This window comes from Canis lupus, chromosome 1 (assembly GCF_003254725.2).
Source record: "Canis lupus dingo isolate Sandy chromosome 1, ASM325472v2, whole genome shotgun sequence".
In the NCBI taxonomy this organism is placed as follows: Eukaryota; Metazoa; Chordata; class Mammalia; order Carnivora; family Canidae; genus Canis; species Canis lupus.
The window spans coordinates 23953589-23976192 of NC_064243.1; the positions used below are offsets into that span (position 1 = coordinate 23953589).

Below are 22604 nucleotides of genomic sequence, written 5' to 3' on the forward strand. Positions count from 1 at the left end.
TACAAAGTGATAGTACGTATCCTATATGATGGTCTTGGAGCATATGATGTAGCAGTGTGTCTGTGGGATGCAAGAATTGCTGAGAGATATGCACATTTCAAAATTGTAAGAAATAATATTGAGGCCCCCTCTAAAATGCAGTATCAGTTTACATTATTGGGAAACTAAAAAAACATGAAGTTTCAGGCTACTTTCTTACTTTGACTCTTGAGAATCTGTGTGGGTGGGGCCCAGAAACTTTATTTTCTTTCTTTGGTGATTCTGGTACAAGAAGGCTCTAGGATGGGATGGGAACCACGCGACACACCGTCTGGGTGCCCCTGCTGCATTGCCTCCTGCTCTTTATCTTTAGACGAGACTGTCCCATCTCCTCACCAAGGCGACAGGTTCCAAATGGTCAGGCCTCAGGGAGGTTGCTTCTTCATGTTGTTACCCTGGCACAGTGCCTTGTAGGACACTGCTTGTGGATGACAAGGCTTGGAAGAGTATTTGCAGCTCATATGATGATTTGTTTTCTTTTAGTTCCATGGACCAAATGGAGAAAGGAACCCTGGGCCAGCCGCTGCCGATGGCCACCACCCAGCCTGAGAGGAAACGGACATCAGTGATGTCTTTCCTTTCCAAGGTCTGTCACAAAGTATTGGAAGCAGAGGTCCCTCCCCACCAGCCACTTGTAACGTGCGCTTGCCTGGCCTGCATTGGTTCTGTGGCTCCGTGGAGGCGTCCTCTGAAAAAAGCTTGATGACACTTCTCCTAACACGGGCAGAAAGTTTACAGGATAACAGGATGAGCCGGGAAGACTTTAGCTTGCTGCAAGCTTAATAATAAAAGTATAGAATGAACTACAATGAATACTGAGAAATAATGAGGAGACTTGGTAATCACTCAAACACCGAACAGGACTGTGGTCCCGTCTGTAGCCCCACACTACGCAGGAGGGTGGGGAGGTGGCTTTTTCTTGACCCTGCCTGGATCTTGCATGTCTTGGTTCTGACGCCAGCAGATTATTTATGCATTTTTCCCCCTAATCTTAATGGCGCAGATGTATGCATTCTGGGGTGGGACATCCGTTAGGTGCCCTGAAATGCTTGTGGACGTGCTTTGCTAGTTGAGTCAAATGTTGTTGAGAGGTTGAGGAAGAGGAGAACTGACAATCAACCCTGGATTTAGCCCCACTAGGGAGGCATCGACCCCCCTGCAGAAGGGTCAAGAGATCATGGAGAGAAGAACTGGAGAAAACAAGTATAGACACGTCTTTCAAGGTGTTTAACCACAAAGTAGAGCAGAAAATATGGGAGGAGCTGGAGGAGTAAGAAAGGTTGGGGAAATGCCTTGGGATGGAAGCAGGCATTTCTTGTCCATGAAGGATCCCTGTTCTCAGCCATATCAGCTGTCTAAAGCCCCCTTTCTTCTGAGCTCTAGCATACCCTCAGTGGTCCTAGAGCACCCGTCCCTCTGCTTCCCCCAACCTACCTCAACCAACCTTCCCCTGGCCCTACATTATTTTTTTCTACCTCTTTCCTTTTCCATCTGTTTTCTTCATTATGTAGATCAAGCTAATGATTTCCCAGCAAAAATCATGTGTCTTTAGGTAGAGAAAGAAGGGCTAAGTTGAGCAGGCAACACAGGATTTTCTTTAGAGAGAGGGATTGGGCTTGGGATGGGTATGACTCTGAACGCTCCCAGATCAATACTCTCTTGGCTTACTGCCCAGGTCTCTTGGAAACTGAAGTTCCAGAAGCGGGAGTCTCTGAAGAATGCGTTTTCCATCTTGGCAGAAAAAGCCCGGGACCCCAATGATAAAAAGCGTCACATGGCAATGAGAGGCCTGGGCACCATGGCCTGTGAGACCCCCGACAAGGTAGGAGGGGAAGGTGGCACGCCATCTGCCCTCATGGCCTGGTATCCCAGGGCTGAAAGATGGTGCCTCATGTACTGGTTATCTGTCGCTTGTGACAGATCACCACAGGCCCAGCACTCATCCTCTAGCAGTTTCCTTGAGCCGGGAGCTTATCTGGCTTGGCTGGGTCCTCTGCTCAGGGTCTCACAAGGCTACAATCAAGGTGCGGGTCAGACTGCATTCCTTTCTGAAGCCTGGCCTCCTCTTCCAAGCTTCTGTGGCCATTGATGGAAGGCGGCTCCTTCTGGTTGTAGGACTGAGGTTCCTGCTTTCTTGCTGGCTAGCCCTCAGCGTCTTGAAGCTGTCCTCTCATAGCATGCGAGCTTACTTCTTCAGGGCCAGCAGGAGAGCCTCCATCACTCATGCCTGCTACGATGGACTCTTACGTAATGTAATGTAACCACGGGAATGGTGTCCCGTCACTGTTGTCATAATCTGTGGGCTAGAAGCAAGTCACTGGTCCCTTCCACATTCAAGGGAAGGAGATTGTACAAAGCATGGCTCATTTGGGGTTATTTGAGGGTCATCACATCTCAGTATTATCAGCCTTGGGAAGCAGAGCTGCAGATGCGATTAATGCACACCTGGACATCACCCTCTGCAGTGCTTTTAATTTATTTTTTAATAGTCTATCCCTGTTTAGTAAAAGATGTTTCCCCCACCTCTGCTTTTATCATCTGTCCACTTCAGTGACCATTTTGTCTCATCCCCTATAAAAGTACCACTGTGCCTCAGATGCCTAGGTCATCCGGCCTACCACACTCCTTGATGTGCCCTTTCGGCCTCATATGCTCATAGGCCAAGCTGAAGATGGCTTTTTCTGTTCTTTTTTTCAAGACAGATCTGGCTCTTGGGTCAGGTTAATGGAAACATTTGTATTTCAATGAGAGGTGTTACAGCAATTCCTGAGGAAAGCCACACTCTCGGGCCAAGTCCTAGGTTATTGAAAGATTAGAGGTAGGATCACTTTTCAGCTCATGGGAGCAATTTCTGGGCTACTCATGCTTTTCAAACCTTGTTCACAGGTGCGAAAGTATAAGAAAGTTGTCCTAGACCTGCTGGTGCATGGACTCTACGACCCTGTGAGTACTGAAGTCATCCACGAGAGCATGAAGACTCTGACCATCATCTTGGGCAAGATCCAGGGGAAAAGTTTGGGCTCTTTCTTCGTAGACATCACTCTTCAGACCAGGACTTTATTAGATGACGTAAGTGAGAAAATTCAGAAGAATTTTGGGTTATTAAAGTGGAGGTGGGATTAGCAATGGGAGCCCTGGGTGGTGTGTTGCTCAGAGAACCTGGTCTGTATTATTAACTTATTTACTAAGAGATGGTCGAGAGACAAGTATTATACTGGGGGTTTGGAAGACATATAAAGAAGGAGGAGTTTTTGTTGTTATAGAGAAGTGAATATATGTACCCTGACGATGAAGATGGTGATGGAGATGATGGTGAAGGTGTGATAACAGTGCCAACATGTATTCAGTGCTCTGTTACGAATGTGATGTAACAGTAGTTAGCATTTGGTGAACCCTACTGTGTGCCAGGCCCGGTGCTAGGCAGCTTTCCTAGATTATCCCATAGACTCTTCTCAATAACCCTATGAGTTGGGCACTATTTATCTTCACTTTATAAATGAGGAAACCAAGGCACAAATAGGTTAGGTGACTTGCCCGAGATTCACAGAGCCAGTAAGTGGATATGAACCCAGGTCCTCTGACCACAGGATCTGCACTCTTCACTGCCAGGTGACAAGGCAAGCTAAGCAGAGGGGCACCAATACATCGTTTACTCTGAAACTGTGGGGACTCTGGGATCCCGTCCTTTCAAGTTAATCGGCTTGCCTGCTGCAGTTACACACACGCCACACACACACACACACACACACACACTCACACATGCTCACACACACACACATACCCTCTAACGGGGAGATGATACCTCTAGAACAGGAAACCGACATCTTACTTACTCACAAAGCACCTTGTGTGAGTTCCCCACACCTAATTCCCCAGGTGGAGCTGCGCCACACCAGAGGAAGAGAAATCTTGAAATTATGGAACTTGGCATTTCTATAGGAGCTTCTGGCCCGTTTGCCTCTCCTCCCACTTGGAGAGACAGGGAGAACTTGGCTCTGGAACGCAAGCCTGTCATGTCTGTGGTCGTGGGGAGAAAAGTGTCTACTCTACCTCCCTGGAATGGAAACAGATATCTCCAAGATGTCTAAATCTCTCTGCGGGTGCCGTCTTAGTTTCCAGGACTGGTGTGCTATGCAGTCACTTTTCAAATAACCAGATTGACTATAGTTTTTTTTTATTAGGAAGCCCTGGTTGTATAGTAACCTGGAAATACTCGTGGAGAGTTATTTCCTGACAGTTTATCTCTATTACAGCACTCGTGACCACCTGTCTTGTGCTGTTGCTCACTTGTGCATGCGTTCCCTGTCGGATGATTGTCAGGTCCCTAGCAGGCTAGGGTCTTGTATGTCTTACTGCATTAGGGTAGGATTGAATTGAATTATACAAGGGCACCTGGGTGGCTCAGTGGTTGAGAGTCTGCCGTCAGCCCAGGAAGTGATCCCAGTCGGAGGATCAATTCCCACGTCGGACTCCCTGCATGGAGTCTGCTCCTCCCTCTGCCTGTGTCTCTGTCTCTCTCTCTGTGTCTCTCGTGAATAAATAAATAAATAAAATCTATAAAAAATGAACTATACACGTGAGTGCATGTGCGTGCACATACCCACACATATAGGTGGAACAGAGGACAGTGAAACACTAAAGCAATTTGTCAAAGTGTCCTATGTGCTAAAAAATATTTTTATTATTTTTATTTTTTAAAGACTTTAGTCATCTATTCACAAAAGACACACACAGAGAGAGAGAGGCAGAAACACAGAGGAGAGGCAGCCCAGGTGGCTCAGTGGTTTAGTGCCGCTTTCAACCCAGAGTGTGACTCCAGGGTCCTGAGATTGAGTCCCACATTGGGTCCCCACAGGGAGCCTGCTTCTCCCTCTGCCTCTGCTTCTCCCCCCAATAGTGTGCATGCTCTCTCTCTCTCTCTCTCAAATAAGTACATAAAATATTTAATTTTTATTTTTTAAATTTTATTTATTTATTAATGAGAGACAGAGAGACAGAGAGGCAGAGACACAGGCAGAGGGAGAAGCAGACTCCCTGCAGGGAGCCTGACTTGGGACTCGATCCTGGGACTCCAGGATCACATCCTGGGCTGAAGGTGGTGCTAAACTGCTGAGCCACCCGAGCTGCCCCATAAAATCTTTTAAAAAAATAAATACTTCACAAAATGATGAGTGTCTGCCCCCCACCCCCTGACCATTCTAGTTGCTTCTCACTCCTGAAGATGCCGAGTCCAGCTTGGTTCTCTCTGGTTTGCCTGGAGCTTTCATGGGACCAGGAAACATTGATATAAAATCCCTTCACCAATGGTCAGGAGACTGGGTACTACCCTGGCTCCTTGTCACCTGACAGTGTGGCTCCAAGCAAGTCACTGAAATGCCCTGAGCCTTGGTCTCCTCATCAGGAAAGGGAGATACTTGGACCAGACTGCTCACAGTGGAGAACAAGAAAGGACTGAACCCAGTGACACACGATCAGGGACAAATTAGCCAATAGTACTAAAAGCAGGGAGAGTTGGCAGGGTGTCAGGGAAGAAATACAATTGTTATTTCTGCTGCAGAAGGGAGAAACGGAGACCACAGGTGTAGAGAGATGTCCTTCCAGAAACACTGAGAATGATCAACAGGAGATGGCTTGAATAAATTACAATGCGGCCACCCCAAATTCCTTTAGGTATCAACATGCAAAGAGCTCCCAGATAGGTGGTTGGGTGAACAATCGAGGTCGTGAACACACTAGCATGGTGTGCTGCCACTGTGTAAAAATGTGAGAAAGGACTGTGTGATATACATTTTATTCTTTTTCTCCTTAATTTTTTTGGAAGGACAAAAAAAAAACCCTGCACACACAGTTTACAACCTTGTTCATTCATGGGAGGGAAATCAGTGGCAGGCAGAAAGGGGTAGAAAGGAGACTTACTTTTGTTAATAAAATGATTTGATTATTTTGAATTTTGACCCATACAAACCCAAATGTTTGTATCTCTACCTCCAAAATTCTCCAAAAACAGAGCTGGGAAGCCGGATTATTAGCACAGCGATCCCCAGTCTGATAGTCTTGTCTGCTGGGGAAGACGCTCATTGAAGACCCAGCCTGCCTCCTCTCTGGCCCCCACCTCGGCTAGCTCAGAGCTTTAGACTGGGTCTGACCCACCCTCCACCAACCGACAAAGAGCGATGGATGGCGCAAATGCATCTGGTGCCGTAATGACCTGGGTTCTGTCCTTTTGTTCCCTGGGGAACCACAGGAGAATGACCACCTGAGATACTCAGCCTTCATCTTGTTCGGGCAACTGGCGGCTTTTGCTGGGCGGAAATGGAAGAAATTCTTCACCAGTCAGGTTAAGCAGACTCAAGATTCCCTCCTGATACATCTACAGGACAGAGATCCCCACGTTGCCACGGTGAGTCTGTGACTGTCTCACTGAGTGCATGAGAGCTTGGTGCCATTCCTCAAGTGAGCTGTGGTGCTGCCCTGTTGTGCTGCAATGCTTGACCCTCTCCGTTCCCGCCAGCTCTGCTGTGGACACTCAGCAGTGTGGTCACATGAATCCTTGGAGATGCCTGCCCAGTGTGTCATCTCTGAGCAAGCGTGTACATTTCCATTTGCTCCTGCCCCACCTGCCCCATCCAGCACCTGCTGCTGGAGAGTGGGGGCCAAGAGGCACGCGGTTAAGCTGTGGGGCAGTAGCCCACCTAATGAGAACATTAATTCATGCCCATTAGCTTCTTTCACTGTAGATTTCCCACTCACAGCCTCTCAATCCCCTAGAGAGGTTTTGTCTTATTCTTAGAGGAAATATGTCCTAACAGGGTTGGATCAACATCAGGCCTGCTTGGGAGTGGGTGACTATTTTTCAAAACCACTGGGAGCAAAAGGTGCTACCAAACCACTTGTCTTCTTTAGGTTACTACACACAAGAGAGAGACAGAGACAGGGGGAGAGAGAGAGAATTTAGGAATTAAAGAATCCAGAACTTCTTTGATGGGACAATAACCGGGTAAACTCTAAAGTGATTCTCTCCCCTTCAGCCCCAAGTTAGAGATGTGGTCATTTTAGGGGTAACATCCTTTAAGGTTGAGGTCTTCAAACTTCCTGGAAGTTACTTTCATACCCTCAGTGGCCCCCAGACCACAGATTGGGTGCCTTGCCCTTCCGTGCTTGGATTATAGAACTCTCTAATGCCTTTGACAATCGAATGGTCATACTGTTTTTCTCAGGCTTGCAAAACAACATTTCGAGCCTGTTCTCCGTATCTGAAAGAAAGAAAGGAAAACAGCTTCCAGAGTGAGGAAGAACAACGGAACCTTAAACTCTGCCGGCAGCTGGTGAGTGAGAGGGCAGGAGAGAATGCTCCCAGAGATCCCTGCCCTCCTGGTGTCATAAAATGACTCAGGCCAATTATGTGCCGATTGTAACTGACCCGTCTTGCAATGTAAATGACAAAACGCCCGGAGGATTATGCACAAAATCTATTGGCACATGCAGTGTAGATCGTTAGAGGAACGCAGACCCTGATCTCCACCTCTGAGAATCTGAAGATCCAGCGTCCTCACGCTCTGCGTTGACAACTATCTACTCATTGTAGAGTCAAGGAGGTTTATTGAATCCTCCCCTCACGTGCACTTTTGCTGATTTCTTTCAGAGCCACTATCATCCAGAGCTCCTGCAGTTCCTCTATGCAAATAAGATTCTGTAAACACAGAGCAGCAGGGAAATTGTTCCAGTGAGAGCACCTTGCTGGGGGGCTGGTCTTTCCCCCCCTTTTAACTCTTCGGATGCTTCTGCTTGCTTCTCGTGATTGTAATAGAAAACGGGATGCTGGGAGAACAATTGATGGCAATTGCATGGAATTGTATGATTCTCTCCTAAGTAAATTCTAAATTGCTTTCATGTATCTCATTTCCTCCCCAGAAGAATTTGATGCGAAGGTACATGCTTTGTTTAAAACATTTAAAGGATATGTAGATTCAGGGCTTATTTCTCAACTTTTCCTTCGTAAGTTCATCTTTGTCACCTATCTTCTATTTTTTATTTTATTTTTAACTTCTGAGGCTCAGGAGAATATTACCTTAAGTGATTTTTTTAATCTGCTATTGATCCTTTGCAATTTGTTATTGATACCTTTTATTGGCAAGATCTATTTAGAGTTGGCCAAGGGACCAAGAAGGTCGTTTGGAGGATGTCTTTAGCTTCTTGGAACCCTCAACAGTCATTGCTTCCAAGATCATAATGCAAATTAAAAAAGAGAAAAAAATCTGTAAAGCATGTGTTGAAAAACCTCAGGCTAATAGTAGCGTGTGGAATAAGAAGTAACGTTTATGGAGAATGTTTATTGGACACTGAGTATTACCTGATACTTACTGCAACCCTGTGAGAAGTGCTTTGCAAGTATTCTTTAACACTTACAATAACCCTCCGAGAAAGGCACTATTATTACTCTCATATTCTGGGTGAGAAAACTCAGCCACAGGGAACTAAGTAGCTTACCCAGATGCCCTGGTGAATGACGGAGCCAGAAGTCAAGACCAGACAACCTGCCTTCTGGAGCCTGTATTCAATCACCACGTGATTCTGCCTCAATGTGGAATAATTGACAGATGGCTAGCAATGTAAAAAAAAAAAAAAAAAAACAACCAAAAAACCCCAAAACTAAACAAATTTAAAAGCCCCCTCAGCTCCAGCTCTATTTAACCCAGTGAAGTTTTGCTTTTATATGCAGTAAGTACACATTTTTATTAATGTAGTTTATGATCTAAGTATATATTTTTACTTGTCACCTCTTGGCTAATTATGACAATTTTTTTGGAGCTCAATTCCAGTTCTATGAGGAGTCACGTGGCTCTTGCAAAAAGTTTCAAGAAAAACCTCTTTGACCCTCCCCCCTTCCCTCCAACCGGTGTGCCTCCCCAGCTTCTCCTATGGACATTCTCGTATTATCACCAGACTTGGCGTTCAAGCCCTACTGGATGACTGTGTCCAGGTTGGGAAATGGAGAACACGGAGGGTCATAAAAGCTGCAGAGAGATCTTAGTGTCCTTCTGAACACCAGGAGCTCAGTCTTCTGGTCTAGCGCTCCAGAGATAGGACCATGCAACACGGATGGGGACCCAGGTGTCTCCTAGGGGAGAAGAGCATATGGCAGATGGTGGGAGGGGGGCAGGAGCCAGGCGTGAGTGGGGTTTCTTTCTTCCTATTTTTGAAGCTGGGATACATGACCCAGGGGTTCTTGGGAGTGACACAGGCTCTGGAGCAGGTGGGACAGCTCTGAGCTGAGACCTCTTTCCCTTCCCAGTAGTTGGCCTGTTTGAAACTATGCTACAAGGTCCGTTTAGAATCTGATGCAGTTCTCTTAAGTGAGTGGCCTGGGAGACAACTGCATTTTGCTAGCATTCAAAAAGGCGGGGGTAGAGTGGGGCAGGCCGGTGTGTGCTCTAGAATAGGGACATCCGTGTACTTAAAACCCCTTCATTGGTTAAAATTGTGGAAGATGCCGTTGAATTGACTTTAGGGTTAGTGGTAGACTGTTCCTCGGTGGCCTCCAGTGAATCATGCCTCCTGACACCCATGCCCCCGCATAGACATCTCCACTGGAATCTGGGCTGGCTTAGTGATCCACTTTAACTACTAGAATGTGCTGAAAATACCACTGTGTCAATTTTAGGCTAAGCTTTAAGAGCCTGGCAACTTCCTTTTTTGTGCCCCGGGTGAAGCCAGCTGCCATGTAAGACGTCAGATTCCCAGGAGCAAAGAATGTCTGAGATCACCGTTTTGGAGGGAAGACCAAGCTCACTGCATGGAATGCCATGTGGAGGACAGCTGAGGAGCCCAATCCGCCACGGAGTTGGAGGTCCGGACCTGTGACACCGGTTGGCCGATCCAGCCAGCCCCCGAGGGCAAGCCACCCCAGCTGACACCACGTGGAAGAGAGACGGGCTCCCTCTGCGCAGCCTACCCCAAATTGCAAAATTGTAAGCAATCTGATCAAATGACTGCGGTTTTAAATCACTCCTTTTTGGGATAGTTTGTCCCTCAGCATTAAGTAACCTAAAGAGATTCCTTATCATTAATTTTGTCGTTTGGCCAGGTTGGTTTTGCTCTCACTAAGTCCTCTTTGAGTTTAAACTCTATTTCTAGAAACGCATGTTATCACGGCATTGTGTGCCGGGAGCCAGGGAAGGCTTGCTTTTGTACCACACAATGCCTTGTTCTCCTTTTTGTATCTCACCTTGTGCATCACCCTGCCCAGCAGGTAGCAGATGATGGAGAGACATTTGCTGAATGACGAAATAGTCGCAAATTGTAGGGAGAACAGAGTCCAAACCAGTTTGTTACCCTGGGCTCTCAGCCATGGGCTCCCACTCTTCCTTCCCAGCTTTCTTCTGTTCCTCTTTTTGCTTTAGCCAAGCTTGGCTCTTCTCTTCATTCAACACTTCTTGGTCTCTTATGCTCCTTTGCCTTTGCTCAGACTGTTCCCTCTGCTTTGAATTCCCTCCCCTGCCTGGCCATGCACACTCACAGGCACACACGCACGTTTCTCGGGTATATCTGACCTGTGCTCTAAGACCGATCGATGCTCGTATCTCTGAGTTCCCAGAACATTCTAACGGTCTTATGCCACTTACCATGTTTTATTTCATTTGAAAGTTTTACCTACGTGTCTCTCCCACTCTGGTTCGAGTGAAGCTGCTGGAGAAGGATCCTATCTTCTATAGTTTGTATCTGTCACATGACCTCACAGGTACTTGGGAGGTGCTTGGTAAATAAATGTGGATTGGGAGAAAAAAGTCAGGAAGTCCTCTGAAGCTACTTCTCCTTGGGAGAAGCCCATTTTGTCAAATGAGGGCTATCATTTCTTTTTTTTTTTTTTTTAATTTTTATTTATTTATGATAGTCACAGAGAGAGAGAGAGAGAGGCAGAGACACAGGCAGAGGGAGAAGCAGGCTCCATGCACCGGGAGCCTGATGTGGGATTCGATCCCGGGTCTCTAGGATCGCGCCCTGGGCCAAAGGCAGGTGCCAAACCGCTGCGCTACCCAGGGATCCCCATCATTTCTCTCCTTATGACCAATCTGCTGGTGACTTTTATGCTTGTGGACCTAAAGCATCCCTTTCTCCATAAGATGCCGGTTAACTTGCCAATCTTGAGGTAACGCTTCGACATCTCTTACTTTTAAACACTAGACATGCAACAGGTGAGTGAATTTATATGTCGGCAAATTGAACACCAATAAAAAATAAATTTATAAAAAAAAGAACTGGTGTAAAACAGGAGATTTAAGTGCCATAAGCATCAAAGGAATGTGGAAAATTGAATCCAGTATGGACAAACTGATTGCTAGAGAAATCTGAATTAAAATGGAGTATTAGATGATACATTAAATTTGCTAGATATAATATCACAGAAAGTATGTTTAAAAACAAAAGGCCTTATCACTCATACATATATAATAAAATAAAAATAAATGAATAAATAAATAGTCATAAGTAAAATGACTTTCTTCAAAAGAGAAGGGGGAAAAGTAGAGGCAGGGAAGGAGATGCCTAAAGCAAGATCAAAAGGGGTTTCTGAAACTGGGTGAGGAGGTAATGAATACTCTCTCCTTTTGTGTTTTAGAAGTACTAATATAGACCCCCCCAAAAAATCTTATGCCCAATGTACAGGTGAACAAAACAATTGGAAAGAATTGGGAAACGAAGAAATTGCTAAGGCTAATCAAAAATGCACATTTAGAATATATCTAGAGATCTAGAGCAAATATATATTGATATCCTAAATGAAGGTCACTTCTGCCTTTTGTATGCAAAATGAGGAGCTCTGCTGGAAAATGTGAAGTTTCTTCCACTCTAACATTCTCAATAAATGCTTTAAATAAATGAAAAAAGAAAGAAAAAGAAAGAAGGAAAGAAGAAAGAAAGAAAGAAAAAGAAAGAAAGAAGAAAGAAAAAAGAAAGAAAGAAAGAAAAGAAAGAAAGGAAGGAAGGAAGGAAAAGGTATGTTCAGGTGCTACCTTGCTAAGTGCTCAGGGTGGAGATCTGCACATACCTTAGTCTCTGCTTTCCAGTCACCCACAGGATTGGCTTTTTTAAAAAAATGTTTTTTTAAGGTTTTGTTTATTTATTTGAGAGAGCGAGAGTGAGAGCGAGAGTGCAAAAGTGGAGAGGAGGGGCAGAGGGAGAGGGAGAAGCAGCCTCCCTGCACTGAGCAGGGAGCCCAACACGCAGGATCCCAGGACCCTGGGGTCATGACCTGAGCTGAAGACAGACGCCCCGCCGACTGAGCCACCCAGGGGCCCAAGGTTGGCCTTTCTTAAAGGAAAGGAGAAAGGAGAGAAGACAAAGAAGGAAGTTGAGACTCTTAACAGGTAACCAGTGCTGCTACTCCCTGTCAGCAGCAGCCAGTGGAATTCCAGTTCCTGGAGCAATTAATCGAGGGAGGGCTTCACAACTTACAAAAAGCACCAGAGTGTTTTACAGAGAAATAGCAGCCACGTAGGACAGCCAGCAGATAGTGCTAGAAATAAGGCCAACGTATATTTGTGTTTTTCTGCATTTTCCCGGTTTTCTGCAATAAGTATGTATTACTTTTGTAATCATAGAACACACGCAAAAATGCTCTTTAAAATAAAAATGAAATGCTTATTGGCGTGTGAAGTGGTAATGCTTTGGAAAGCCTGGGGGTGATTACTGCTCACTCCCGCTAGTCTGTATGTGCCTTTGTCCTTCTGTGACATTCTTTTAGCCTATTGATGACAAATAAAATGACTTATGGCTGATTGTCAGTGGATATGTTACTGAATTTACATTCTTTCCGTATAACCATAGCAGAAAAAGCGTTTCGTTCCTGTGTTTACTTATGTGTTAAATGCTCTCAGAAAAACCGTGGTTTCTAGAGAAACGCGATGCATCCCCGTTTACTGGTTTGATATTGCAAACGCCCCTTTAAATGATCAAGTGAAGCAGACCCCCAAGCCTGACATACAAGATCCTTCCTAATGGACACCAGCTTATGATTTCCCTCGGCTCTTCCTAAATTTCTACTACTGGAATGCTTCATCCTCCATTTGCTTGTTTCTATCCACTATTCATTCTCTGGGGTGATTCCAAATGCCCCTCTTTTCCAGAGGTAGAGGTAAAGCAGAGCAGTTGGGAGGATGGGGCCTGCAGTCAGGCCCTCCTCATTGTGAATCTGGCTTCGCCACTTACTAGTATGACCTTGGGGAAATCAGCCTACCAAGCCTCAGTCTGCTGATCCGTGAAATGGGCATAATAACCCCACCCATAGGGTTGCTGTGCTACAAAGATTCAGTTATATAGCATCGAAGGCTTTGCACAGTGCTTGGCACAGAGAGACGCTCAGGAAATGTTCATTTTGCCCCTCACACCCAATCAGCGATCCAGGTCCTGTTTCTTCTCTTCTTGGTGCTGCCCAGGTCCTCAGCGAGGTCCGTTCTGGCTTTCGGAGTGGGGTTTGAGTGTCACCTTGATCCTCCCAATGAGTGATTGCAGTCCTAGGGGCAGCTCTGCCTCTTGTTCATCAGCAGGTCTCCAGGACCGCAGCTTTGAGCCTTGCCCACCATGGGTGCTCAATAAAGAATGATCGAATTTGGGGCGCCCGGGTGGCTCAGTCGGTTACGCATCTGCCTTCGGCTCAGATCAGGATCCTGGGGTCCTGGGATCGAGCCTCGTGTTGGGCGCCCGGATCGCCTGGAGCCTGCTTCTCCCTCTCCTTGCCGCCTGTGCTCTCCATCATCATCCTTGTTTCTCAAATAAATAAATAAAATGTCTAAAAAAATACTTTAAAAAAAAAAAGAATGATTGAATCTATGGAGTCGGAAACACTGGTGCCCTGACCAAGCGCGAAACGGGCACTTGGCGGTAGGCTTTGGAATGGCCTGATGCATTTTAAGAAGGATGAGAGTCGTGACTGAATGAGAATAGCAATTGTTCTTCCCCGTGAGCTCCGTGGGGTGGCCGAGCGCTCAGGGCTGCGTCCGTGGGCTCGGCTTGTCCCTCTGGGCGGCCCTGGGACGCTGGTAGCAAGTCTGCATCAGATGTTTGGGCGACCTCTTGTTAGGAATTAGCACCCCACCTGTGCTGTGGCGCGACTGCTGTGATCCAGCGCCTCTCACGCTGATGCATCCCCCACAGCCCGTGAATGTGTTACCCAGGTGATGGCCCAAAGGTGTCCCCGCAGGACGAGAATGTTTTTCAGAGACGTAGATCAGAGAGTTGAAATGTCATTTCCCGAGCCATGCTGCTAGAGGCACCTGCCCCTGCCGGGCAAAAATGCCACAGGAAGGCCGATGCTTTTCGCGATGCTCACCGGGACCGCGTTGGCAGGTGCAGCTTCCTTAGAGAAGGAGACAAGTTCAGTCCCAAAGGTGACGGCCCGCGTGCTGGAAGGACTTGTGAACTGGTGTCAGAAGACCTTGCTTCGTGCCAGTTATCCTCATCGAGTCACATGACCTCTCGGAGCCTCAGGGTTTTCCTTGGTCCAAAGGGAGGAGGACACTGCGATGGTCAGGTGAGAGCAGCCGGTGTGGGCCTGCACAGCGCTCCCCGCGACAGGTGGGCTTACCTGCACGGGGGCGGGGCCCATAGCCGACGCAGGGGAAGGAGGCGATGGTGTTAACACAGTGTGGACATGGACCCCAACCTAAAAGTGACAGACAATCGATATTAAAAATCTTAGAATAATAAAAACGGTAGAATTAGGTATGACGCATTGCTCTGTGTCAGGATGCTTCTCCGGGTAACAAGTAGCCCCGTTACAATGTGAGGCAGGAGCAGGGTGCGAGTTTGCCTTGTACCTGTTCTGTATGGTTTAGCCACATCTAAACTTTTTTGATAAGATATGATGAGTAACATTCAGAAGTTGTGGGAGACGTGGCTCTCTTTCTTTGGACTATTCTAATGCTGGGATCAAATTTAACTCAAAATACTTAGGACTCTCTTAGGGGAGAGTGAAAATTTTGGTCTGTTTGGATTTAAAACTGCCTGAGTGACAATTTATTCACCAGCCCCTTAGAAGCCCGAGGAGAGCAAACCCAGGGATCTGAGATTTTTCTGAGCAGCAAGACCATCTACACAATGTGCAGGGTCCTGGATTAAATGAACTCAAAGCTAACGAGCTCGTTTTATGATGTAGGTTATACGCCGTTCAATCAGCACATTAAATCCCATAAACAAAAACTGTATGACTTAGAGAACAAACACCGTTTCCTGTCTTAAGCAGGCGTTTCCTGTGTAGATGGCTGAGTTATTTTATTTGGAAGCGTCACTTCTCGGTAACTCTCAGTAAGGAAACGATTCTGTCATGAAGATAAAGGAATGGGCATGGATAAGTCCGTTTAATCTTAGGGGCCTTTGCCCCGCAGGTCTGGGCTCAACGTACCTCTTGGTTAGCCTCCTTGCTTCACCTTCCCCCAAGAAAACCTCAGGCAGGCCCAGCATCTTGGACTGCACCTGACTTTTTATTAAATGTGATTTAAACGTGTTTGTCAGTAAACGAGGTCCGCCCGAGCGTCGAGGCCTGGTCACCCCTGGTTTCCCGGTGTTGGTGGGATCGTCGGGGGCAGGCTTGGGGAGGGCACTGCTCGAGGGGAGTGCGGGGCTCCAGGGGGGACGGGCATGCTCCCTCCGAGGGCAGCCGAATCTTCCCGTCTGTACTTCTGGACGCTTCCAGTGCTGGAGCCCGGGGCTGGCCGGCGGCCCGGGCGAGGGCTCCGCTTCGGGCTTCTCTCCCTCCCAGGCCTCTGTAGTAAGAGGCCGTCAGTGGGGCTCCCTCGGCGCGGGAGAGTGGCCATCCATGGATTTGTTCTCACGCTTGGGCATAAAACAGTCCTTAAAAGTGCCCCTGGCGGGCACCCCTCGCCTCGTTCCCAGCCCAGCGAGCGGCTCGGGCACTGGACAGAAACGTGGGGTGTCCGGAAAGACCTGGGGCCACGACCCCCTTGCAGGGTGTGCGGGGCAGGGTGGGGTACCCTGCTGGATGGGGGAGGATGTCGGGGCTCAGCTGTGAGCCGGGAACAGGCCACCCCGGGGCCCACCAGGCATGTTCCTCGTCCTTGGAAGCGCAGCCCTGGCCCCTGAAGTCGGCTGCCCCTGGGCCGCTGTCGTGCAGCCCGCGGTCCCGCAGGTTGTTGGCCCTTAGCCCGTCACTGTCACCGTCGGCGCTGAGGAGGAGTCTGGGCCCAGGACCCGCATGATCCCGCTCGGGGATCCCGCTCCCGGCCCCCTGAAGCCAGCACACCGTCCACCATCGTTCCTAACCAGATCTAAGCGTGTTGCTTTGCTTGACGTCTTTGACACCTCAACTCTGCCAAAGGCCATCGATCCCAAGGACCCGTGGAGTGCATGTGCGTGTGCGTGCGCGTGCGCGTGTGCAGAGTATGCTCGGGTGGCTGCAGACAGGAAGACCTCCAGGCACACACCACTTATCAAGGAGCCTGCACTTCAGGGAAAACTCAGCGGAACTGTTTTTGAACCATCTCCAACCCATGGCAACAGCCCAACATAGCCAATGGTTCTTTTTTTTCCCCTTTTTTCCTCTTTTTTTTTTTTTCCCCCTCGAGGCACCCGAGATTTGACAAGTAACCTCTGGGCTCCGGGGGTGCCGCATCACTACGGTGTCAGGAATCCAGGGCCCTTAGGCCAAGCGGGCCCTGCGCATTCCCTTGATGTCTTCAAGGAGCTGTGCTCTTCCTGGGACCCCTGCCCGGAGAGCTGCACTGGGCCTGGGTGCCCTGCTAGCCGTGCATGTCCCCGGAGGAGGGGACTGTGGCCGCGGGCGCCAGCAGGTGGCTCAGCCGAGTGGGGGACGCGGGTGTGAAGCACCCTCCCTTCCCTGCAGGGCTCCATTGGAAGCCGGGGAAGGTGTTAACACGGCACGGCCTTGGGTCCCGCACCCATCGGTCTCTGGCCTGTCACAGGCGCACCACCTCGGTGGTGTCCCTTCCAGGCAGAGTGACTGATCACCCCGCTTTGCCTGCCCACAGGACTGTCAGGGCTGACTGGGGCTCCAGGGGCTGAGCTGGGACTAGAAGGTGAATAGCTGCTAAATGGCCAGGGTGGGGGGCAGGGCGCCCGGGGGCTCAGGGCTGGAGCACCTGCCCTCGGCCCAGGTGGTGACCCTGGCCCAGATCGAGTCCCCTTGGGGTCCCTGCAGGGAGCCTGCTTCTCCCTCTGCCTGTGTCCCTGCCTCTGTCTCTCTGGGTCACCCATGAATAGATAAATAAGATCTTGATTAAAAAAAAAAAAAAAAAGGCCCCTTCTGGGGAGGCGGGCAGGGGCTGTGCCTGTTGGCAGGAGGCGGCGGGCGCACAACAGCCCGGCTCGGTCCCCCATCGCCAGCCACCCTGGAGCAGCGGCGCCCTGGAAGGCCCAGTGGCCGAGGCTGCGGGGACCAAGTCACCGGGAAGGGGCCTGCCCTCCACGCGGGCGACCTACCTCCGCAGACGGCTCCCTCGGGGACCTCGGCGACCGCGGCCCGGGCACAAAGGGCCACCCTCCTTGTGAACAGTGGGGCCTGGCTCCGCAGTCCCCGCGGGGACAGCCCCCACCCGGGGTCCCTGCAGCTGGGGACAGGCTGCCCGCGGGGTTCCCGGCCTCCCCGGCCGCCTGGGGCCCCTCGGGGTGTCGGGGGAGCGGCATGTTCCGGGGCCTGAGCGGGTGGGCCCCACATGGGGCCTGAAAGTCCAGAGCATCCGGGCCGGTCCCCTGGGGCCTACGGAATCAGACCTCACAGGAGCGGGACCCATGCGTCCGAATTTTCAAGAAGCTCTTCTGGCTTTTAAAGATGTGAGAAAGGGGGATCCCTGGGTGGCGCAGGGGTTTGGCGCCTGCCTTTGGCCCAGGGCGCGATCCTGGAGACTCGGGATCGAATCCCACATCGGGCTTCCGGCGCATGGAGCCTGCTTCTCCCTCTGCCTATGTCTCTGCCTCTCTCTTTCTCTCCCTGTGACTATCATAAATAAATAAATAAAAAAAATTAAAAAAAAATAAAGATGTGAGAAGGTGCACAGAAGCGTCTCACCGAGGGACCTGAGGCGGGAGCAAAGCAGCACTGGGACAGCTGCGCTGCTGGGAGGGGCTGCAGGGCCGGGCGCCGGGCTCATGGGCACAGAACCCGGGCGGGGGGTGCAAGTGCAAGAGTCTTGGGGGCGGCTGGCACGGACTTTGCTCCACGACAGGGATGCACTAAGTGCCACTGGACTCAATGCTTAAAATGGGACGTTTTTTATTATGTGCATTTTACCACAGGTTAGAAAAGGGAGCGTCGAGGAAAATGTGCCTTTTGCCCCTTATCCCCTTGCTCTCTTTCCCACGAAGATCATACCAGCAGGTCGTTGCGCGCCCTCCCAGGCACCGTCCTGCACCTGCGAGCACGGATGAATGTCCGCCTCCGGGTCTCTGTCCTCCGTTCAAGGGGAAGCGCCCCACTCACCGTAGGACACGCACCTTTTTTTTTTTACTTACAGTAAACCTTGAAGGTATTTCCCCATCAGATCTGGTCAACGGCCCCATTAGTGGAGAACTCCATGGTGTTCCGGTGGCTGTGCTGGGATCTAGGCAGCCCCCCGAGGCCGGACCCTGGGGGCTGCCCCCCTGCTCCTCCCGGCTCTGCGGCCCTGCGTGGCTTCGGCGTTTCCTCCACGTGCACGTGCATCCAGAATCAACACCTGGAAGGTGAATTGTTGGTTGAAAGCCTCCGTGCGTTCAAATCCTGGTGGGCACGGCCGGGCGGCTCCTGGCATGGGGGGGCCCACTCGGGCGGTGGACCCCCAAGTGTCCACGTGTGTCCCTTGCTCACTGGCGTGCTGAACCTCTGCCAGCCTCGTGGTATGGAAATGACACCTCGGGCAGCCCGGGTGGCCCAGGGTGTGACCCCGGGGTTCTGGGATCGAGTCCCGCGTTGGGCTCCCCACGTGCAGCCTGCTTCTCCCTCTGCCTGTGTCTCTGCCTCTCTCTCTCTCTCTCTCTCTGTCATGAATAAATAAACAAAATCTTTAAAAAAAATGACACCTCCGTGCAGCTTTGCTTTGCATTTCTCTCAGCTGTGAGACGGAGCATGCTCCCAGTGGTTCTGGGCCACATGGGCTGGCCCAGGGCACATCTCTGGGCACCGGGGGTCGAGGATGCCGCAGGCTCCCGGGCAGGGAAGCGTTACTTGTGCTCCCATGGATGAGACTGGAGCGCGCAGACAAGGGACACCTGTTGGCCCTGCCATCCTTGTCCGTGGCCTGGGAGGAGGCCGGCCTGCCCCCGCGGTGGTAGGACTGGGTGGTGGCACGTTCTCGCCCCGGGCTGAGAGCTGGGCCCTGCACCCTCGCGGCCCCCGGGCTCTCCCTGGGGTCAGCAGTGTGCGGGGAGAGGCCGTGAGCAGCGGGGTGGGGTGTCTGTGGGGACCCGGGGGGCAGGAGGGCAGGCTGAGGTCCCTGGGGCAGCTCCGGCCACTGGGTGCAGGTTGTCCCCTTGGGCCAAGTGCATGACCAAAGCTGCTCATGACCAGAGGAAGGCTACGGCGTCCTGCCCTTGACCCCCTAACAGTGTGGACAGCGGCCTGTCGCCCACAGCACAGGCAGGAAATGTCCTTTGCGCCCGCAGACTTTCAAGAAGGCTGTGTTGAAACTGCTTGATATCTTAGCTGGTAACTGCAGGTCGCTTTGCCCCGTTGTGGGAGCCGCAGGTGCACCTCTGGGCTGTCGCGGTGCCCCTGCCCTGTGGACCGCCCCCTGCCCCCCCAGGCCTGGGCTGCCCCACGGAAAGCCCCTCTCCCCGTTCCCTGAGGCTGGCTCCCTCCCTCCCTCTACAGAGCCCCCCTTCCCTTTGTTTGTGGGTTTTTTAGTGGAAATGCCCATATAGCAGAAGACTTGCCGTTGAGATCATTTCAGGCTACAATCCAGCAGCATTCAGCACACCCTGCACATCATGTGATCACCAGCACCCCCCAGCTCCAGAACTCTGATCCTCAGGACCGAAATCATATATATATACATCGTCTTCTGCGTCTGGCTTCTTTTGCTCAGCACAGTGTTGCTGAGGTTCCTCGATGTCGTAGCATCGTTATGACTGTGAAATAGCATTTGTTGTGTAGAGCCCAGGGAGCCAGGGGTGAGCCCCAGTCCGACAGACCACGGGAGAAATTGAAACAGAGTCGTGTATTTTCCCGGGTCCCAGAGGAGCCACAGCACAGCCCCAGGGGCCACCTGCGGAGATCAAGGCGGCATGCACAGGACACGACCTGAGCCACAGGCCTCTAGTAGGGTCTGTGGGTGCAGTGCTTTGGGGTTCCCGAGCTAAGGCTGATGGCTGAATTTAAACCCCCAAAGCATGGTGTTGGTAAGTCCCACCTAAGGTCTGCGTGAGGCGCACAGACATGGGGAGGCAGGACTGCTGACCCCGAAGGCTCTTGCGGGAGTCTTATCAGGAACTTAGGTTTGCCTGTGACTCCATGGGCTGCTGTCAAGTGTGTGCGCTTGCGTGAGGAGGCTAGTGTCGGTCTGAGGTCCCCAAAGGGTGCCTGGCCACACAAAGTGTATGCCAAGGCTGCAAAACCACGGCACAGTGCAGCTAAGCACCCGACACGTGTGCGGGAGGACTTCGTTCCTCGTCCACCGCGTGGGCGCTCTGCAACTGGTCCATCCATCCATCTGTCGATGACTCTTTAGGTTGTTTCCATCTTTTGGCCACTGTGAGTAATGCTGCGATGAACACCAGGGTACAAGTACCTGAGGCCCTGCTTTCCGTCTTTTGGACGCATACCTAGGAGTGCAGTTGCTGAGTCACCTGGCAATCCTCCGTTGAACTGTGTGAGGAATGGCCCGGCAGTCCTTTGTAGAGGCTTGGCATTTTACATTCTTACCAACAACGTATGGGAGTCCTAATCTCTCCACGTCTTCATCAACATGTGTCCTTTTTCGTATTATTGCCATTACCAGTAGCATTATTTTTCTATCTGTCCTACTGGGGCTGAAGTGGTGACTCTTGAGGCCCTGATTACACTTCCCCAATGATGCCTGGTACTGAGCATTGTTTCGCCTGCTGGTTTCGTCAGTGTGTCTTCTTTAGAGAACTGCCTGTTCAAGGTTTTTGCCCATTTTTAAAATATTGGGCTGGTTGTGTTTTTGTTTTTGAATTTTCAGAGTTGTTCAGGTAGGTATTCTAGAGAGTAGAACCTCACTTATTTTCTCCTGTTCTGTGGGTCGCCTTTTCACTTCCTGGCTAGATGCACAGAAGGTTTTGATTTTCATGATACCCGATTTATTTTTTTCTTCTGTTGCTGGTGTTCCGTGTCACATCTAAGAAAACTTTGCTAAATTCACAGTAATGAAAGCATGAGCCCTTATGTTTTCTTCTAAGAGTTTTATAGTCTAAGTGGCTATAGTCACGCCTTTGATCCATTTTTTTAAAAAGTGTTATCCCAAGAGCATCTGGGTGGCTCAGGCAATAAAGTGTCTCACTCTTGATTTCAGCTCAGGTCACGATCTCAGGGTTGTGAGGTGGAGCCCTGAGTCGGGCTCCGTGCTGAACGTGGAGCCTGCTTAAGATTTTCTCTCCCCCGGGAAGCCTGGGTGGCTCAGCGGTTGGGCAACTGCTGTCAGCCCAGGGCGTGACCCTGGGGTCCTGGGATCGAGTCCCGCGTCGGGCTCCCTGCGTGGAGCCTGCTTCTCCCTCTGCCTGGGTCTCTGCCTCTCTCTCTGTGTCTCTCATGAATAAATAAGTAAAATCTTTAAAAAAATTTTTTTTCTCTCCCCCTCCCCCTCTACCCTACTCTTAGGCTCTCTTTCTCAAAAATGAATGAATGAATGAATGAATGAGTGAATAAATAAATAAATAAATCTGTTATCCCTGCTGGATTTTTTTAATTGAGGTATAATTGGCATGTCAATTATGTTAATTTCAGCTACATAACATGATGACTCACTGTTTGTACTTTTGATCCATTTTAACTTACCTTTTGTATGTGGTGTGAGTTAAGTGTCCAACTTTATTCTTTTTTTTTCCAACTTTATTCTTTTGTATGCGGATGCCAAGTTGTCGCAGCACCATCTGTTTTTTTTTCATAATAAATTTATTTTTTATTGGTGTTCAATTTACCAACATACAGAATAACACCCAGTGCTCATCCTGTCAAGTGCCCCCAGCACCATCTGTTGAAGAGACTGGTCTTTCCCCCATTGAATGGTTTGGCATCTTTGTTGACAATCAGCTGACTGTTAATTCTGTCCCATTCTCTTTGTTTTTAAGCCTGCCCGGACTATTCGAGAATAAGGTGCTTTTCTTCTATTCTCCACCCCCTTGGCACGCTTCTTCGTTTCCATTCCTGGTACTTCCTTTCAATTCACCATGTGATCTCCTCCATATCTTAGCCTGAAATTCTGCAATGTCAATGTTTATGTAGACATTTCTCTTTCTGACTTGATCTCTCCGTTCCCAAGCCTCCTCTTCTGCGGCAATCTTCTCCCACCCTACCACAGCCACCTGCCTCTGCTGGTATTCCCTTGACCTTGACCTCACTAATAACTCCACTCTCTCTCCATAATCACAATTTCAGGAATCCCAGG

General features: G+C 49.8%; 1 protein-coding gene across 2 annotated transcripts; it reads left to right on the forward strand.

Annotated features, from left to right (window-relative positions):
• The first annotated feature begins 522 nt into the window (after positions 1–522).
• On the forward strand, positions 523–12818 carry MRO (maestro). 2 transcript variants are annotated; one of them, XM_025422264.3, is made up of 6 exons: positions 523–625; positions 1715–1861; positions 2926–3108; positions 6284–6439; positions 7257–7364; positions 7682–12818. In XM_025422264.3, exons 1-6 carry the CDS (start codon positions 527–529, stop codon positions 7733–7735), a joined length of 747 nt encoding a protein of 248 aa, XP_025278049.1. In that variant the 5' UTR covers positions 523–526; the 3' UTR covers positions 7736–12818. The 2 variants fall into 2 exon arrangements, with proteins under 2 accessions (XP_025278049.1, XP_025278050.1); XM_025422265.3 differs by having other exon boundaries at positions 9701–12818.
• Positions 12819–22604: the final 9786 nt, after the last annotated feature.